Here is a 14944-nt window from a genome sequence, read left to right as displayed (position 1 = left end):
TATTGGGAAGTGGTACTGGAAATGACTAATAAGGTTGCGGCAGTTCAACTGCCCTTGGCAATGGAAGTATGTCTCCTGGGCATTATTGAGAACGTTGTTCTGACCTCCGCTAAACGAACATTGATCAGGCTGCTACTTTTCTATGCATGCAAGAACATTGCCATACATTGGAAAAAACCCACGCCCCCCTCCATGGTGCAGTGGAGACGTCTGGTAAATACCAGCCTTCCTCTGTATAGGGACACTTATATCAATCAGGGATGCCCGCAGAAGTACGATAAAGTTTGGCGCGCCTGGCTGGCGGAGTCTGAGACTGCTGGCTGATTATCCAATATGACTGTTATGTTTGACTTGGGGCCTGAGTTTTACTACTGATCTATGCCGGGCTGATGCGCCAGCACACTGAGGGTGTATAGTGCCTGCGGTTAGATGCACCCCCGCCCCCTATTCCTGTACATTTGCCAACGGAAGCACACTGTTGAAGTATAAGGTGTCATTTATTCTGCTATATGGTGTGAGAATTTGAGCTGTGTTTTTTGTATCTTGTCGCCTGTCTTATTTTTGTACTGTCTGAAAACTTTAATAAAAACAATTAAAAAAAAAAAAAAGTTTCAACACATCAAAATTACAGGAAAAACTCGCCCAGATAATAGCAAATTTCATAAAAAAAAAAAATGTTTTAAATGCAATAACACAGATTATCACAAATGTGGTGTGATCATGTGAAAGAGTTCATAAAAAGAAAAGTTCATGTGGATGGATGCATGAGGTTAAATTCACAGCAGATAAGGAGAACGCCTTCACCATCTAGTTTCACCCAAAGTGCTCTGTATAACTTATGCGCTTACCCTTACGTATGGACCCCTTAGAAAAGTGGGTCATGCACGCTGAGCAGGATGAGTGCCTGCACACTGTATGGCAGAAGCTGCAACAGGGAGTCCACTGGTACAAAACAATGTATTCAAACCGCAGGAAAAACAAAAGGGGATCTCATAGTATAATACTGTTTTATTAAAATACACTTAAAAGACATCAGCTGATTGGCCTCTTACTTGGTATGTGCCTTCCCGGCACTGGGACTGCATGCGTGACAAAAACGTCCTCACTGGGGAACCTCGCTCGGCTGTGTGAAAGCTATCCGCTCGTTATCCTGGGATGGATCAGATAAGTCAGGTGCTAGTCGGGTGCCGGGATCAGCTGGCGTGCCTGAGGCATAATTTTTCTGCCCTGTGTAACAGGGGCGTCTAATAACAATTTTTGATGCAATACTTTGCATGTGGCCTAAGGCACAATTTTTGTGCCCCTGTGTAACAGGGGCGCCTAATAACAATTTTTGATGCAATACTTTGCACGTGGCTCCTTGTTGCGCTCCAATTACAGATATTGGGAGGGGTTGCAGTGTTATGTTGCGCCTACGGACACATTTTTATGCCCCTGTGTAACAAGGGCACCTAATAACAATTTTTGATGCAATACTTTGCACGTGGCTCCTTGTTGCGCTGCAATTACAGATATTGGGAGGGGTTGCAGTGTTATGTTGCGCCTACGGACACATTTTTATGCTCCTGTGTAACAGGGGCACCTAATAACAATTTTTGATGCAATACTTTGCACGTGGCTCATTGTTGCGCTCCAATTACAGATATTGGGAGGGGTTGCAGTGTTATGTTGCGCCTACGAACATTTTTATGCCCCTGTGTAACAGGGGCACCTACTGTAATAACAATTTTTGATGCAATACTTTGCACGTGGCTCCTTGTTGCGCTCCAATTACAGATATTGGGAGGGGTTGCAGTGTTATGTTGCGCCTACGGACACATTTCTATGCCCCTGTGTAACAGGGGCACCTAATAACAATTTTTGATGCAATACTTTGCACGTGGCTCCTTGTTGCGCTCCAATTACAGATATTGGGAGGGGTTGCAGTGTTATGTTGCGCCTACGGACACATTTTTATGCCCCTGTGTAACAGGGGCACCTAATAACAATTTTTGATGCAATACTTTGCACGTGGCTCCTTGTTGCGCTCCAATTACAGATATTGGGAGGGGTTGCAGTGTTATGTTGCGCCTACGGACACATTTTTATGCCCCTGCGTAACAAGGGCGCCTAATAACAATTTTTGATGCAATACTTTGCACGTGGCTCCTTGTTGCGCTCCAATTACAGATATTGGGAGGGGTTGCAGTGTTATGTTGCGCCTACGGACACATTTTTATGCCCCTGTGTAACAGGGGCGCCTAATAACAATTTTTGATGCAATACTTTGCAAGTGGCTCTTTGTTGCGCTACAATTACAGTATGTTAGAGGGGTGCCCTTTTTTCTACAATTTTGCTTTCCCAAAAAGATAATGCCACCCCCCCACCACCCCTAAAATAATTGAGATATTGTTCCCACACAGCACGTGCGCAAGCAGTATTAAATTACTTTGTTCTTATAATAATTTAATGTTGTGCAGGGACATTTCTAAACATGTGCCACTACTAGAGACACACAGCAGGTGTGATATTTGAAGGAATTTTTCATTTTTTTTTTTTCACTTTAAACATCATTAAAATCGCTGCTCCGCAAAAACGTCCGTTTTTAAAATATTTTTTTCGATTGATACATGTTCCCTGGGGCAAGACCCGGGTTCTGAAAGACGTTTACCAACATTAAATTGAATATTGGTCTTTAAAATGATCGTTTTTGAATTCGAACGTTCGAGTCCCATAGACTTCAATGGGGTTCTAAATGTTCGCGCGAACCCGCGGTCTGTTCGAACGTTCTGATGCGAACCGAACCCGGGTATGTTCGGCTCATCCCTACTGGCCACATACAGAGGCCCAGTACAGCTGAGTATGGCAGCATATGGCTGGGTATTGCCAGGTATGGCTGGGTATCACCGAGTATTGCAGGGTATTGCAGAGTATTGTGGAGTATTGCAGAGTGTTGCAGGGTATGACAGGGATGGCTGAGCAGGGATGGATCTCTCCCTTCTCACACTGTACCAATCGGTACAGAGAGGGGAGAGAGGAACCGGCATCATGACATGACGCCAGTTTGTTCACAAGTGGTCGCTCCGTCATTTGACAGAGCGATCACATGGTAAACGATCGCTTTCAGTGGCTATTTACTGCAATCCGTGATGCGCCCGGTCCTCTGGACCCGGCGGTCACGGACACTCCCATGTGCGCGCCCCATGGGACGCGCGGGAGTGCGATTCTGGGGGGATGTTATATAACATCCTCCCAGAGTTAAGGAACCGCCTTGTAGCCGTTATTCAGCTATGGGCGGTCATTAAGTGGTTAACCACTACACTAACGGCCGCCGTCAATTGACGGCGGCACGATAGTCCTATTGTTCTGACAGGACGTCATATGACGTCCTTGTCTTTCACAGCCACTAGGGAACTGGGAAAATGATGCGCGTGCCCGCGATGGCCGCTGGGCACCCGCGATTGCCCAGTAACTGAGCAGGACCGTGGATCTCTGTGTGTAAACACAGAGATCCACGTCCTGTCAGGGAGAGGAGACCGATTCTGTGTCCCTTGTACATAGGGACACAGATCGGTCACCTCCCCCAATCAGTCCTCTCCCCCCACAGTAAGAATCACTCCCAGGTTACACATTTAACCCCTTTCTCGCCCCCTAGTGTTAACCCCTTCACTGCCAGTCACATTTATACAGTAATCAGTGCATATTTATAGCACTAACCACTGTATAAATGTAAATGGTCCCAAAAATCTGTCAAAAATGTCCGATGCGTCCGCCATAATGTCGCAGTCCCAATAAAAACGCAGATCGCCGCCATTACTAGTAAAAAAAGATAATAATTATGTCCCCTATTTTGTAGGCGCTATAACTTTTTAGCCCTCCGGCTTTCACATTGAGGTAGCTGGGCAGGAGTTTTTCATGCGGTATAGCAGCGCTATTTTTAGCGCTGTAACGCCTGAAAAACTCCTCAATGTGAAAGGGGTCTTAGGAAGATGATCCATCCTGGAGCCAGTTCTGTGTTTGTGTAGACTGGGGAGGGAGTGTGGTATCTGTCCTGTGCGGTGAGACAACGCCTGTGTGACAAACTTAAAAAACAGGGAGATAGGTGCTGGGGCAGCACAAGGCTGCACCTAGTTGTTAGTTAGGAATTCCCAGAATTCCCAGAGGCGATTCAGTTCGCATGTGCCGCGCTATATACGTTTTTTCATTCATTTCATTCATATGTGTGTAGTAAGTGGTCAAGCTGACCAGGATTTCTTTTCATGTTTCTTTTTGTTTTGCTGTCATATTTTTCACTGTATATAATATAAATAAACTGCACTTTTTGTTTTTCACCTGCAACGCTGTCTGCTGTGCCTGATTTTTGTGTAGTGAACTCATCCAGGGGGTCTCACACAACGCTGCTGAGGTAACTCCTTCACTATATATATATATTTATATATATATATATATATATATATATATATATATATATATATATATATGTAGCGCCCCCTTACTTTCAGTACGGGCGCTACACTAAAATTAGTGGGGAATGGGAGGGTTAATTTACTCCCATTCACAATTGATGGAAATTTGGGCTGCTGCCATTTCCAGAATCTGTCCTGTAGGTCAGTCTGCGCTCCAGGGGATGCGTTATTCCCCCTGGGCGGCAGTTGGCGCTAGAGGGATTCTGGTGGACCCACCTTCTCCCAGCAGACAATCAGAGGAGTTCTTCACTCGTTGGGCATGCTGGGAGGGGATTTATCTGTGGCAGCCGCTTTTGGCGGGTTGTTCTTGCGGGGCCCGAGTTCCAGGTGCGGTACCCATCTTCAGGGTACGCGCATCCATGGGCCTGCCACCGCGTCCTGCCATGCTAAGGCCGTGCACCATGTAGAACCTCACCCTACCATTGAAAGGGGCTCCAGCGACTTGCTGGGTCCTAACCTTCTGCTGAGAAGATCCTAAGCCGGGAGCTGTACGATGGGGGATTGGCTCGGGAGAACCTAGCATTAGAAGTTGTCCAGGAGGCCTAGACGAACCATCGGGGATCCGGTCACCATACCGTATGACAGGTATGCTTAAGCTGTCAGTGGGTGACATTGATTGAACTGACTGGGGAGATTTGCTCAAACTGTTTTTTCACAAATCCTAAATTGTTCAGCCTGTGGCAGAGGTCCTGAGTCAGGCCTGTGGCAGAGGTCTGTTTCCTCCAAGTGATCTGCAAGTGACGCTCCGGCTGCCAGGCCTGAGATAACTGCCTGTCTGGGGGCACTTTACCCACCCTGATTGGGGTGGCAAAGAATTTAGCTACACTATTGCTGAGAGCAGGCTGGATCTCTCCTAATATCCAAGGCCTGATACTAAAGTTCCTCTACGCTCATCAACCTTTCTCTGTCATGTGCCCTGTTGATGTTGGCCAGTTTCGGCCTCGGAATAAAGCATTTAAAACTGTATTGGTGTCTGGACATTTGCTCTCTATTCACACTCACAGAAGTCACCCCTAGATCAAGTCAAGAAGGTAACTTTGAAAGCCGGTCCCAAACTAATCAGCGGCTCCTTCGGGGGTGAGCGCTACATATGTAGCGCTCACCCCCAATGGAGCCGCTTGTTTAGTTTGGGATCGGCCTATTAAGTTAACTTCTTGACTTGGTCTAGGGTGATAGCTGTGAGTGTGAATAAAGAGCAAGTGTCCAGGCGTCAATTGAGTTTTCAATGCTTTATTCCAAGGCCCAACGTGGCCAACATCAACATGACACACAGTAGAGAAAAGTTGATGAGCGTAGAGAAACTTTAGTATCAGGCCCTGGATATGAAAGAGAGCAAGCCTGCTCTCAGCAATAACGTAACCCAATTCGTCGCCACCACAATCAGGGTGGGTAAAGTGCCCCCGGACTGGCGTCTACAACAGGTCTGGCAGCCGGATCGCCACTTAAGGATCACTGGGAGGAAACAGGCCTCTGCCACAGGCTTGGCAATTTGAGATTTGTGAAACTAGATTTAAACGAATCCTCCCAGTCAATTCAGATAGTGTTACCCACTGACAGCTTGAACATACCTGTCATACAGTGTGGTGACCGAATCCCCAATGGTTCGTCTAGGCCTCCTGGACAACCTCTGATTCTAGGTTCTCCCGAGCCAACCACCCATTGCACAGCTCCCGGCTTAGGATCCTCTCAGCAGAAGGTTGGGACCTAGCCAGTCGCTGGGGCCCCTCTCTAAGTTGGGATGAGGCTCCGCATGGTGCATGACCTCAGTAGAGCAGGCCACGGTGGCGGGGCCCATGGATGCGCGCACCCTGAAGGTGGGTACCGCACCTGGAACTCGCACCTGGAACCTGGAACTCACTCCTCACTACTTATCACAGTTCCGAAGGCCATAAAATGCCAAAATAACACAACCCCCCCCCAAAATGACCCAATTTTGAAAAGTAGACACCCCAAGCTATTTGCTGAGAGGCATGTTGAGTATTTTACAGCTCTCATTTGTTTTTGAAAATGAAGATAGAAAATGAAAAAAAAAAAATGTCAAAACTTTGTGACAAAAAGCGAGATCTGCAAAATACTCACCATACCTCTCAGCAAATAGCTTGGGGTATCTATCTTTCCAAAATGGGGTCATTTGGGGGGGGGGGGATTTGTGCCATCTGAGCATTGCATGGCCTCTGAAACTGTGATAGGTAGTGAGGAGTGAAATCAAAAATGTACACCCTTAGAAAGCCTGAAGGCGGTGATTGGTTTTTGGGGTCCTGTACGCGGCTAGGCTCCCAAAAAGTCTCACACATGGCATGTTTGAGCAATATATAATTTAGTGCCAACTTTGCGCAAAAACAATTTTTTCTTTTTCCTGCAACGTTCGTTTAAGTGGTTTATGAGGGGCTGAATTTTGTAGAGCTGGTCGTATTCAGGGTCTCCACGTGGACGACAAAGTTAATTGTCATTGAAATGCAAGAACCGCAAGATAGTCTAGTATAGTTTCCTGGCCATGGAAGCAGAGAACACGGGCATATGGTCATGTGAACTTGTGGACCAATAAGTCCACAACTTAGGAAATTGATGTACAGTATGCCCATGTTGAGGCAAAGGCCCAGAAAGGTATTAAATTCGGAAACCGTAAGTGGTTTCCATTTTCTGGCAAGGACGCACTGGGGATTAGCGGCGATGAAATTACCAGCATATAAATTACTCTGGTCCACAATAGATCTATAGAGATCTTCCGTGAAAAACAGCGAATAAAAATCAAGTGACGTAAAATCAGCTGTTTCCACTTGAATACCGGGTTGGCCAGTGAATGGGGGAAGTACGGGTTCTGCAGAAGTGGTGGGGACCCAATCAGGATAGGCAAATTCTGCAGGAAGGGCACTATGAGCACGACGGGCCTGTCATTGGCTTCTTCGTGGTGGCAGCGGGACAATACTTGTGCTTGCCACCTCGCCAGCTTGAACTGCACTTTTGGGACTCGCCACGTTACCACGTGATACTGCAGTGCTGGATGAATGACCAGGGTGTACTAGGCCGCTAGTGCTTGCCAGTTCACCAGAAGGAATAGCGGCGCTAGTACTGGCTCTCTGCTCCATACGAGGGTTCTGCGGTTCTTGCGCCTCAACAACATCAGAATGGGGTCGGGTATGCCTGCCTTTAGCAGGGACCTCACCTTCGTCGACAGAGCTATCTGACATGGAACCGCTGTCTTCTACGGGGATGTATTCTGAGTCAGAATCTGACAGATGCGTGACCTCTTCGAACGCTGCAGTTATGTGTGTTGTATTTTGTAAGTGACAGTGATCGATCGATACTGCACTTGGGTAGGCTGGGCGGAGGGGCAAAACACAGGTGCTAGCGGGTATCTGGGCTGATCGCACTAACAAGGCATTTTTGGGAACCCTAAACTGCTGGGTACGCTAGTATAGATCTGATCAGATCAAATATTGATCTGTTCAGATACTATACCACTAAGGGGGGTGTATGCCTTGCGCGTGGGTGTAAGCGTTACTGGCACTAACCTAACGCTGCCTGGGGCAACGCAGACCCTGACTGATGCTAAAATGTAATTGATATCACCCGCCAGGCGATCAGGGGGTTAAACCTTTATTGGGTTATATACGGCGGGTGCCCTGATGCTAAAAAACAGCAAACTAACTAACCAGTGTCACCCGTAACACTTATACGGTGATCACTGGTGAAAGGGTTAACTAGGGGGCAATCAGGGGGTTAAAACCTTTATTAGGTAATATATGGGGGTACCTGACGCTATATAAAATCCTGGCGGCGAACCTAAATAACTAACTGGCTAACCAGCGTCACCAGTGACACTTATACGGTGATGATCACTGGTGAAAGGGTTAACTGTAGGGACAATCAGGGGGTTAAAACCTTTATTAGAAAATATATGGGGGTACCTGACGCTATAAAAATCTGGCGGCGAACCTAAAAAAATAACTGGCTACCTAGCGGCACTAATACAGCGATCAGAAAAACAATTGCTTAGTGACACTGGTGACGGGGGTGAAAGGGTTAACTGGGGGGGGGGGGGATCAAGGGGTTAAACCTTGATTAGGGGGAGTAGGGGGCTACCCTGGACCTAAAGGGGCCTTAAGCTAATGTCCCTAATGCCGCATACACACGATCAGTCCATCCGATGAGAGCGGACCGATGGACCGTTTTCATCGGTTTTGACCGATGAAAACGGTCCATCAGACCATTCTCATCGGTTTAACCAATCATGTGTACGCAGTATCACACTTTTTACAGTCACAAATGGCACTAAATGCAGTGATCAGTAAATAAATGATCACTGCAATCAGTGACACTGTGACTGGGGGCTGGGGGTGACTGGGGGGTGAAAAGTGTGCCTATGTGTACTGGTGTAGTGTAGTGTTGTAGTATAGTGTTGGTGCAACTCACGTGAGATATCTTCACTCCACGAGCTCCGGTCAAAAAGATCGCCTCGTGAAGCGTGACATCACTTCCTCTGCCTGTATTTACATTACACAGGAAGAGGAAGCATCTGATTCGCTGGGAGCGATTGCGAGGGGGTGGCCAGAAACCAATGGCCGCCCCCTTATCCCGGATCGCTTCCACAGCAAACCGGACCGCCGCATGTACCGGGAGGGGGTCCGATCGGACAGAAACGTACAGATACGTGAATGTGCGCGTAAGTGCCATTCTGCCGACGTATATGTACATGCAGCGGTCCTTAAAGTGGAGGTTCACCCTTTAAAAAAAAATTCTGACATCACACGGAGTCGAGCCATCCTACCGACAGAATGCCGGTGTTTTTTTTTTCTCAGCACATACCTCGTTATCACGATTTTCACCTCACGGCAATCCCGCGGGAGTGGGCATTCCCAAGCACTGCCTGTGATTGACAGGCTTCCGAACGGCGCATACTGTGCGTCACAGGTTGCCGACAGAACCCGAACGTCTGTGCGCAGGCGCCGTATAGAGCCGCACCGACGTTCAGGTTTTTTCGGCAACCTGTGATGCGCAGTATGCGCCGTTCGGAAGCCTGTCAATCACAGGTAGTGCTTGGGAACGCCCACTCCCGCGGGATTGCCGTGAGGTGAAAATCGCACATAACGAGGTATGTGCTGAGAAAAAAAAAACACCAGCATTCTGTCGGTAGGATGGCTCGACTCCGTGTGATGTCAGAATTTTTTTTGAGGGTGAACCTCCACTTTAAGTGGTTAAATCAACTGGTATAACTACATTTTTAGGTCCACGACAGAACAGCTCATTCCCTTTTGTCATGCTCAAAACTTTGAGGCTGGGATCATACTATTGCAAATTGGATACGGATTTCTCCGAATTGAATTGTGACTGGCTCTCTATGGAGCCGGTTCACACATCTCCAGAGCGGCTCCGGTACGAATTGGACAAGAGACCTGTGTGTCTTCTGGTCCATTTGAGGTCTGAATTCAGTCAAACATTTGGGCTGAAATCGGACCTGAAACAGTGAACAGACACACACCGGACCCCTGCTGTGAGCATCTTCAGTGTGAACCCAGCCTCAGGCTGGGTTCACACTTGTCCGACAAACGCTCCGACATTAGGAGCTCATGTCGCATGACGTGTGAAAATCAATGTTTCCCTATGAGAGCCGTCTTAACTGGTCCGACACAAGTCGGTCCGACTTTGAAAACGCTCCCTGTACTACTTTGGTCCGACATTGATCCTACTTCAGCCCATTGAATATCATTGAGGCCGGGTTCACACTTGTCCGACAAACACTCCGACATTAGGAGCTCATGACGCATGACGTGTGAAAACCAATGTTTCCCTATGGGAGCCGTCTTAACTGGTCTGACACAAGTCGGTCCGACTTTGAAAATGCTCCCTGTACTACTTTGGTCCGACTTTGATCCTACTTCAGCCCATTGAATATCATTGAAGTCGGACCAAAGTAGGAGCCTTGTCCTTACCATCCGACTTTTGACATCCGACATGTGATTACAGCAGCAGTAAAAAGAATTTATCTCAGTCTGGGATTGTTTTGATTGGTCAAAGAACAAGTCAGACTATCAAAAAGTCGGATCAAAGTAGTATGCTGTTCATGAAAGTCGGATGGATGTAGGACCAATGTAGGATCAATGTAGGACCAATGTAGGACAGATGTCGCAGAGCAAAGTAGGATGAAAGTTGTACTGCTGTCGTGTAGTATAGTGTGAACCCAGTCTTATGTCGGACCAAAGTAGGAGCCTTGTCCTTACCAGTAGTGTTGCTCACGAATATTCGTACTGCGAATATTCGTTACGAATATTGCATATTCGATTATTCGCGAATAACTCGAATATCGTGGCCAAAATTCGCTATTACGAATATTCGCATTTTTTCAAATTTATTTTTAAAACAGATCACATCCTAGTGATCTCCATTGACGTCTAAAAGCATTGCTGGTATGATTAGAGACCCTGGGCCGAGTAGCTAAGCTGAGGCGATCCTTTTATGTTGACGAATATTCGCTATCGCGAATATTCGTATTACGATTATTCGCGAATACTTTCTCCGCCCTTCTTTTGCATCAGAGCCAATCAGAGTTCTCCTACCACAGTTGTCAGAGGTTAGCAACCTCCATAGCAACCAATAGGAACCTGCCTGCACGACCAGTATATAAGATCACTCCCAGCAGTATTTCAGTGCAGATTCACAAGGTGGCTAGAGAGAGTGGAGTGTTTCTGTGCGTTTTTCCAGTGTATCACATCTTCAAAGAATTTTCCATCTTTTGTCTTGTGTCATCATTTGCATTTCACCTCTTTAATGAGAATAATAACTGTTTAACATAAAGACATTTAAGAGATGTCAACGTAAACGGTTTACTTGGCTTTTTTTTAACTCAACAGAATCAGGGGCCCCAGTGTGCGGTTGATCTTTACCTAACTCAATACAGGTCAGTCTAGAGGAGAGATCTGTATTTTCCAAATCTATGGTTATTCAATATTTATTAAACTAATTAATATACAAATTGGTCAAAGTAAACCCTCAAATCTATATAATAATGTATTTATTTTATTAATACCTTGTTGTTAGTTGCAGGGTCCATTACGTAAAACCACACTTTTTCCAAAGGGCAGGTGAAATTGAATGTTTCAGAATTTCGCAATCAATTTCGCATTCGCATTAGCGAAATTATGCAAAAACATTTTTTTGATAAAATATCACGAATATTCGATTTTAGCGAATATTTCGCGAATATTCGTCTATATATTCGTGATATATCGCGAAATCGAATATGGCGTATTCCGCTCAACACTACTTACCAGACATCCGACATGTGATTACAGCAGCAGTAAAAGGAATTTATCTCACTCTGGGATTGTTTTGATTTGTCAAAGAACAAGTCAGACTATCACAAAGTCGGATCAAAGTAGTATCCTGTTCATGAAAGTCGGATGGATGTAGGACAAATAGGATCAATGTAGGACCGATGTCGCAGAGCAAAGTAGGATGAAAGTCGTACTGCTGTCGTGTAGTGTAGTGTGAACCCAGCCTCAAACATAATAAAGTAAAAGGCTCTTCATTCACACACCTGCACAAAGGGAAAACAAATTGAAATAAAGGGATACATTTGAAAAAGTGTGTGTGTGTATATATATATATATATATATATATATATATATATACACAGTACAGACCAAAAGTTTGGACACACCTTCTCATTCAAAGAGTTTTCTTTATTTTCATGACTATGAAAATTGTAGATTCACACTGAAGGCATCAAAACTATGAATTAACACATGTGGAATTATACATAACAAAAAAGTGTGAAACAACTGAAAATATATTTCATATTCTAGGTTCTTCAATCAAGGATTCTTGATTGGTCAAAGGTGATCATAATCTTAAAATCCCGAGTGAACCAGTAGTCAATATCATGATGACTATAACCATCAAGGGGGGGGGGGGGGTAACATATGATCTATAACAAATTATTATAATTATAATAATTAGTTATAGATCATATGTTACCTTCTCAAACCCCCCCCCCTTGATGGTTATAGTCATCATGATATTGACTACTGGTTCACTCGGGATTTTAAGATTATGATCACCTTTGACCAATCAAGAATCCTGAGGTGATGCATATATAAATTATAAATATTATATTTACTTCATTAATTTCTTTAATTTTGTTCATCTACTAGGAGGTATTCCTATTTTTGTGTCATATACCAGCCAGCCTACTTTCTCTTCATACACCCAGCCTGCCAGTTTTATGTCCAAATTTTGATTTTTAAACAGGACTTATACACAACTGATCTCACTCAATTTGACTGAATGTTGGTGTCATTACATAGTGAAGGGGTTAGCAATTTAGACTGGAAAAAAGTTTAGATCAGCCGGGAAGCATTGTAGATACCGACTATCTTGCTTGCATTACCAATACAGAAGGGATTTGAGGGTTGTAGGCAGAAGTAGATGGAATATTCATTATTCCTAATGTGGTAGTATGGTTGCATATTCCATATTTGAATATCCCTTGTCCAACAGCCTCTTTTCTGTGTACATTAACGTACAGGCTATGTTCAGGTCACTGATGTTTTTGTCTCCCTCCTTCTATACATGTTCGGTTATTATCAGGTAGTCTATAGACACATCATGATATCACTGGCTGGTGCTCTTAATGTATAGTATTTTAATTTTAATTTTAATTTTACATATGAGCTTATATGGGTGTTAATTATATGTGTGGTCTTATTTTATTTTATATGTATATCGAGTTTTATGTATAGATTTTATATATTTATATATATTGCTCTAGATTGATTTTATTAATTTTACATGTTGCCACAATTATGTATGTTGCTACATTGATTCAGATTTAGATTGTATATTGTATGCTTATATACAACCTATCTGGTTATATCATATGTTTGACCAGATCAGGTTATGTACAGTATATGACTATTAAGTCATGGTTACTAGCCTGCTCGTTATATGCTCAAAAACATATGTGGTATATACCTATATATACCCGGATAATTAGGTGTGATAACTCTAATACTTTAAATGTGTTAATGGTATTGTACCAATCCCAGCAGCTAAAGTCAGCATGCTAGTTCGCGCTGCGGCTCCGATTCCGAATAGGACTCTATGGTGGCAACAGTGTTGGGTATCGGTAGCGCAGTACACTTCCGCCCTTACTCGAGCATTGTTGTGAGCAATCACGGCCGAGCATCGTGAGTGACGCGAATGACGCAAGTGGGCGTCGATCATTCGCCGATGACGGGCGGCGCTGCAGTATTTAAATCCGGTTGGTGCGTGTGAGAGTCACGCCCTCAGTTGAAGTCCGGAAGTGACGAAACGCGTCAGAGCATGACTCTCTAAGCACAGAAACCGGAAGTGACGTTTGCGCTCCACGGGGAAGGAATCAGGAAGTCGCCACAGGAAACGGATCCGAGCGGTCTTCAGGGTCCAGAACCGTGAGACAAACAGTATTATACATGCCTGTTTTTCACTATTTTGTGGTACGCATTGACATTGAAGGGGAAACTTTGTTTGGGGGATTTTGTTAATAAAATTTTCAAAACGTTATTGCACTATATGAGCTTTTTTTCCCTCATGTATGCTGAATATTGCTGACATGGTGAAAGTCTGACGGATAGTTATGAGGTGGATTACATGCTGATTTATATCTACCATCTGGTAAGTGCATCCCTTACCCCCCACGTGGTGAACAACAGTGGTGATTGGAGCACTTCTTTCTTACCTCAACACTGACTAGGATCACAGCAAGCGCAGAGTTTGCTGCGCTGTTGCAGGACTGTATTGGACTCTGTGGGAGTCATTCATTACATTTTCTGCTATTTTACTTTAAGCAATCCAATGTGGCTGGCAACGGTATAGTCAAAACTTGCTCTGGTGTCCTCTCCATAGACCCCTGACACACTAGGAATTTATTTTATTTTATAAATACGAAACAAAATGATAAACTCACCTATGACCGGGAGGATGAACATCACCAGTGGAGACATTATGGATATTAGCATAACAGCGGTAGGAGCACACAATAGGTGTATATGTGTGTGGGGAAATGGATGTGAAGAAAGCAGTTGGGATTCTCTGTAATTTATACCCTGATAAGCAAACAGGTTCATTGTCTAAATATTACAGGGTGTTTGTCCCCAAGCAAAGTCACACTGTGTTATCACACAAAGCCAGGACAAGGACCATTAGCACCCGAGGCAAAAATGGCAGGTGCACCCCAGACCCCTCCCCCCCCTCTTACAAACTCCTTCATTCACTGCCAGAAAAACGAAAACAACTTTAAATTGTATATATACAGTGCGTTGAGAAAGTATGTATACCCATTGAAATTTTCCACATTTTGTCATGTTACATCAAAAACGTGAATATATTTTATTGGGATTTTCTGTGATAGACAAAGTAGCACATAATTGTGAAGTGGAGGAAAAATGATAAATGGTCAAATTTTTTTTACAAATAAATATATATAAAAAAAGGGCGAGCATTTGTATTCAGCCCCCTTTACT

The 14944-nt window shown here is 44.6% G+C and overlaps 1 protein-coding gene across 1 annotated transcript in view; it reads right to left on the bottom strand.

Annotated features, from left to right (window-relative positions):
* The window catches only part of LOC120933095 (snake venom metalloproteinase atrolysin-D-like), a 47786-nt gene extending 33291 nt beyond the window's left edge, over nt 1-14495 (bottom strand). Inside the window, exon 1 of the mRNA XM_040346092.1 lies at nt 14389-14495. Within this exon, the coding sequence (XP_040202026.1) occupies nt 14389-14440 (52 nt within the window). The 5' untranslated portion in view covers nt 14441-14495. The remainder of the gene's footprint in view (nt 1-14388) is intronic.
* Nucleotides 14496-14944: the final 449 nt, after the last annotated feature.

This window comes from Rana temporaria, chromosome 3 (genome assembly GCF_905171775.1).
Source record: "Rana temporaria chromosome 3, aRanTem1.1, whole genome shotgun sequence".
NCBI classification, from domain to species: Eukaryota; Metazoa; Chordata; class Amphibia; order Anura; family Ranidae; genus Rana; species Rana temporaria.
Note: the sequence above shows the minus strand (reverse complement) of the source record. Positions and strands in the feature narration are given on the sequence as shown.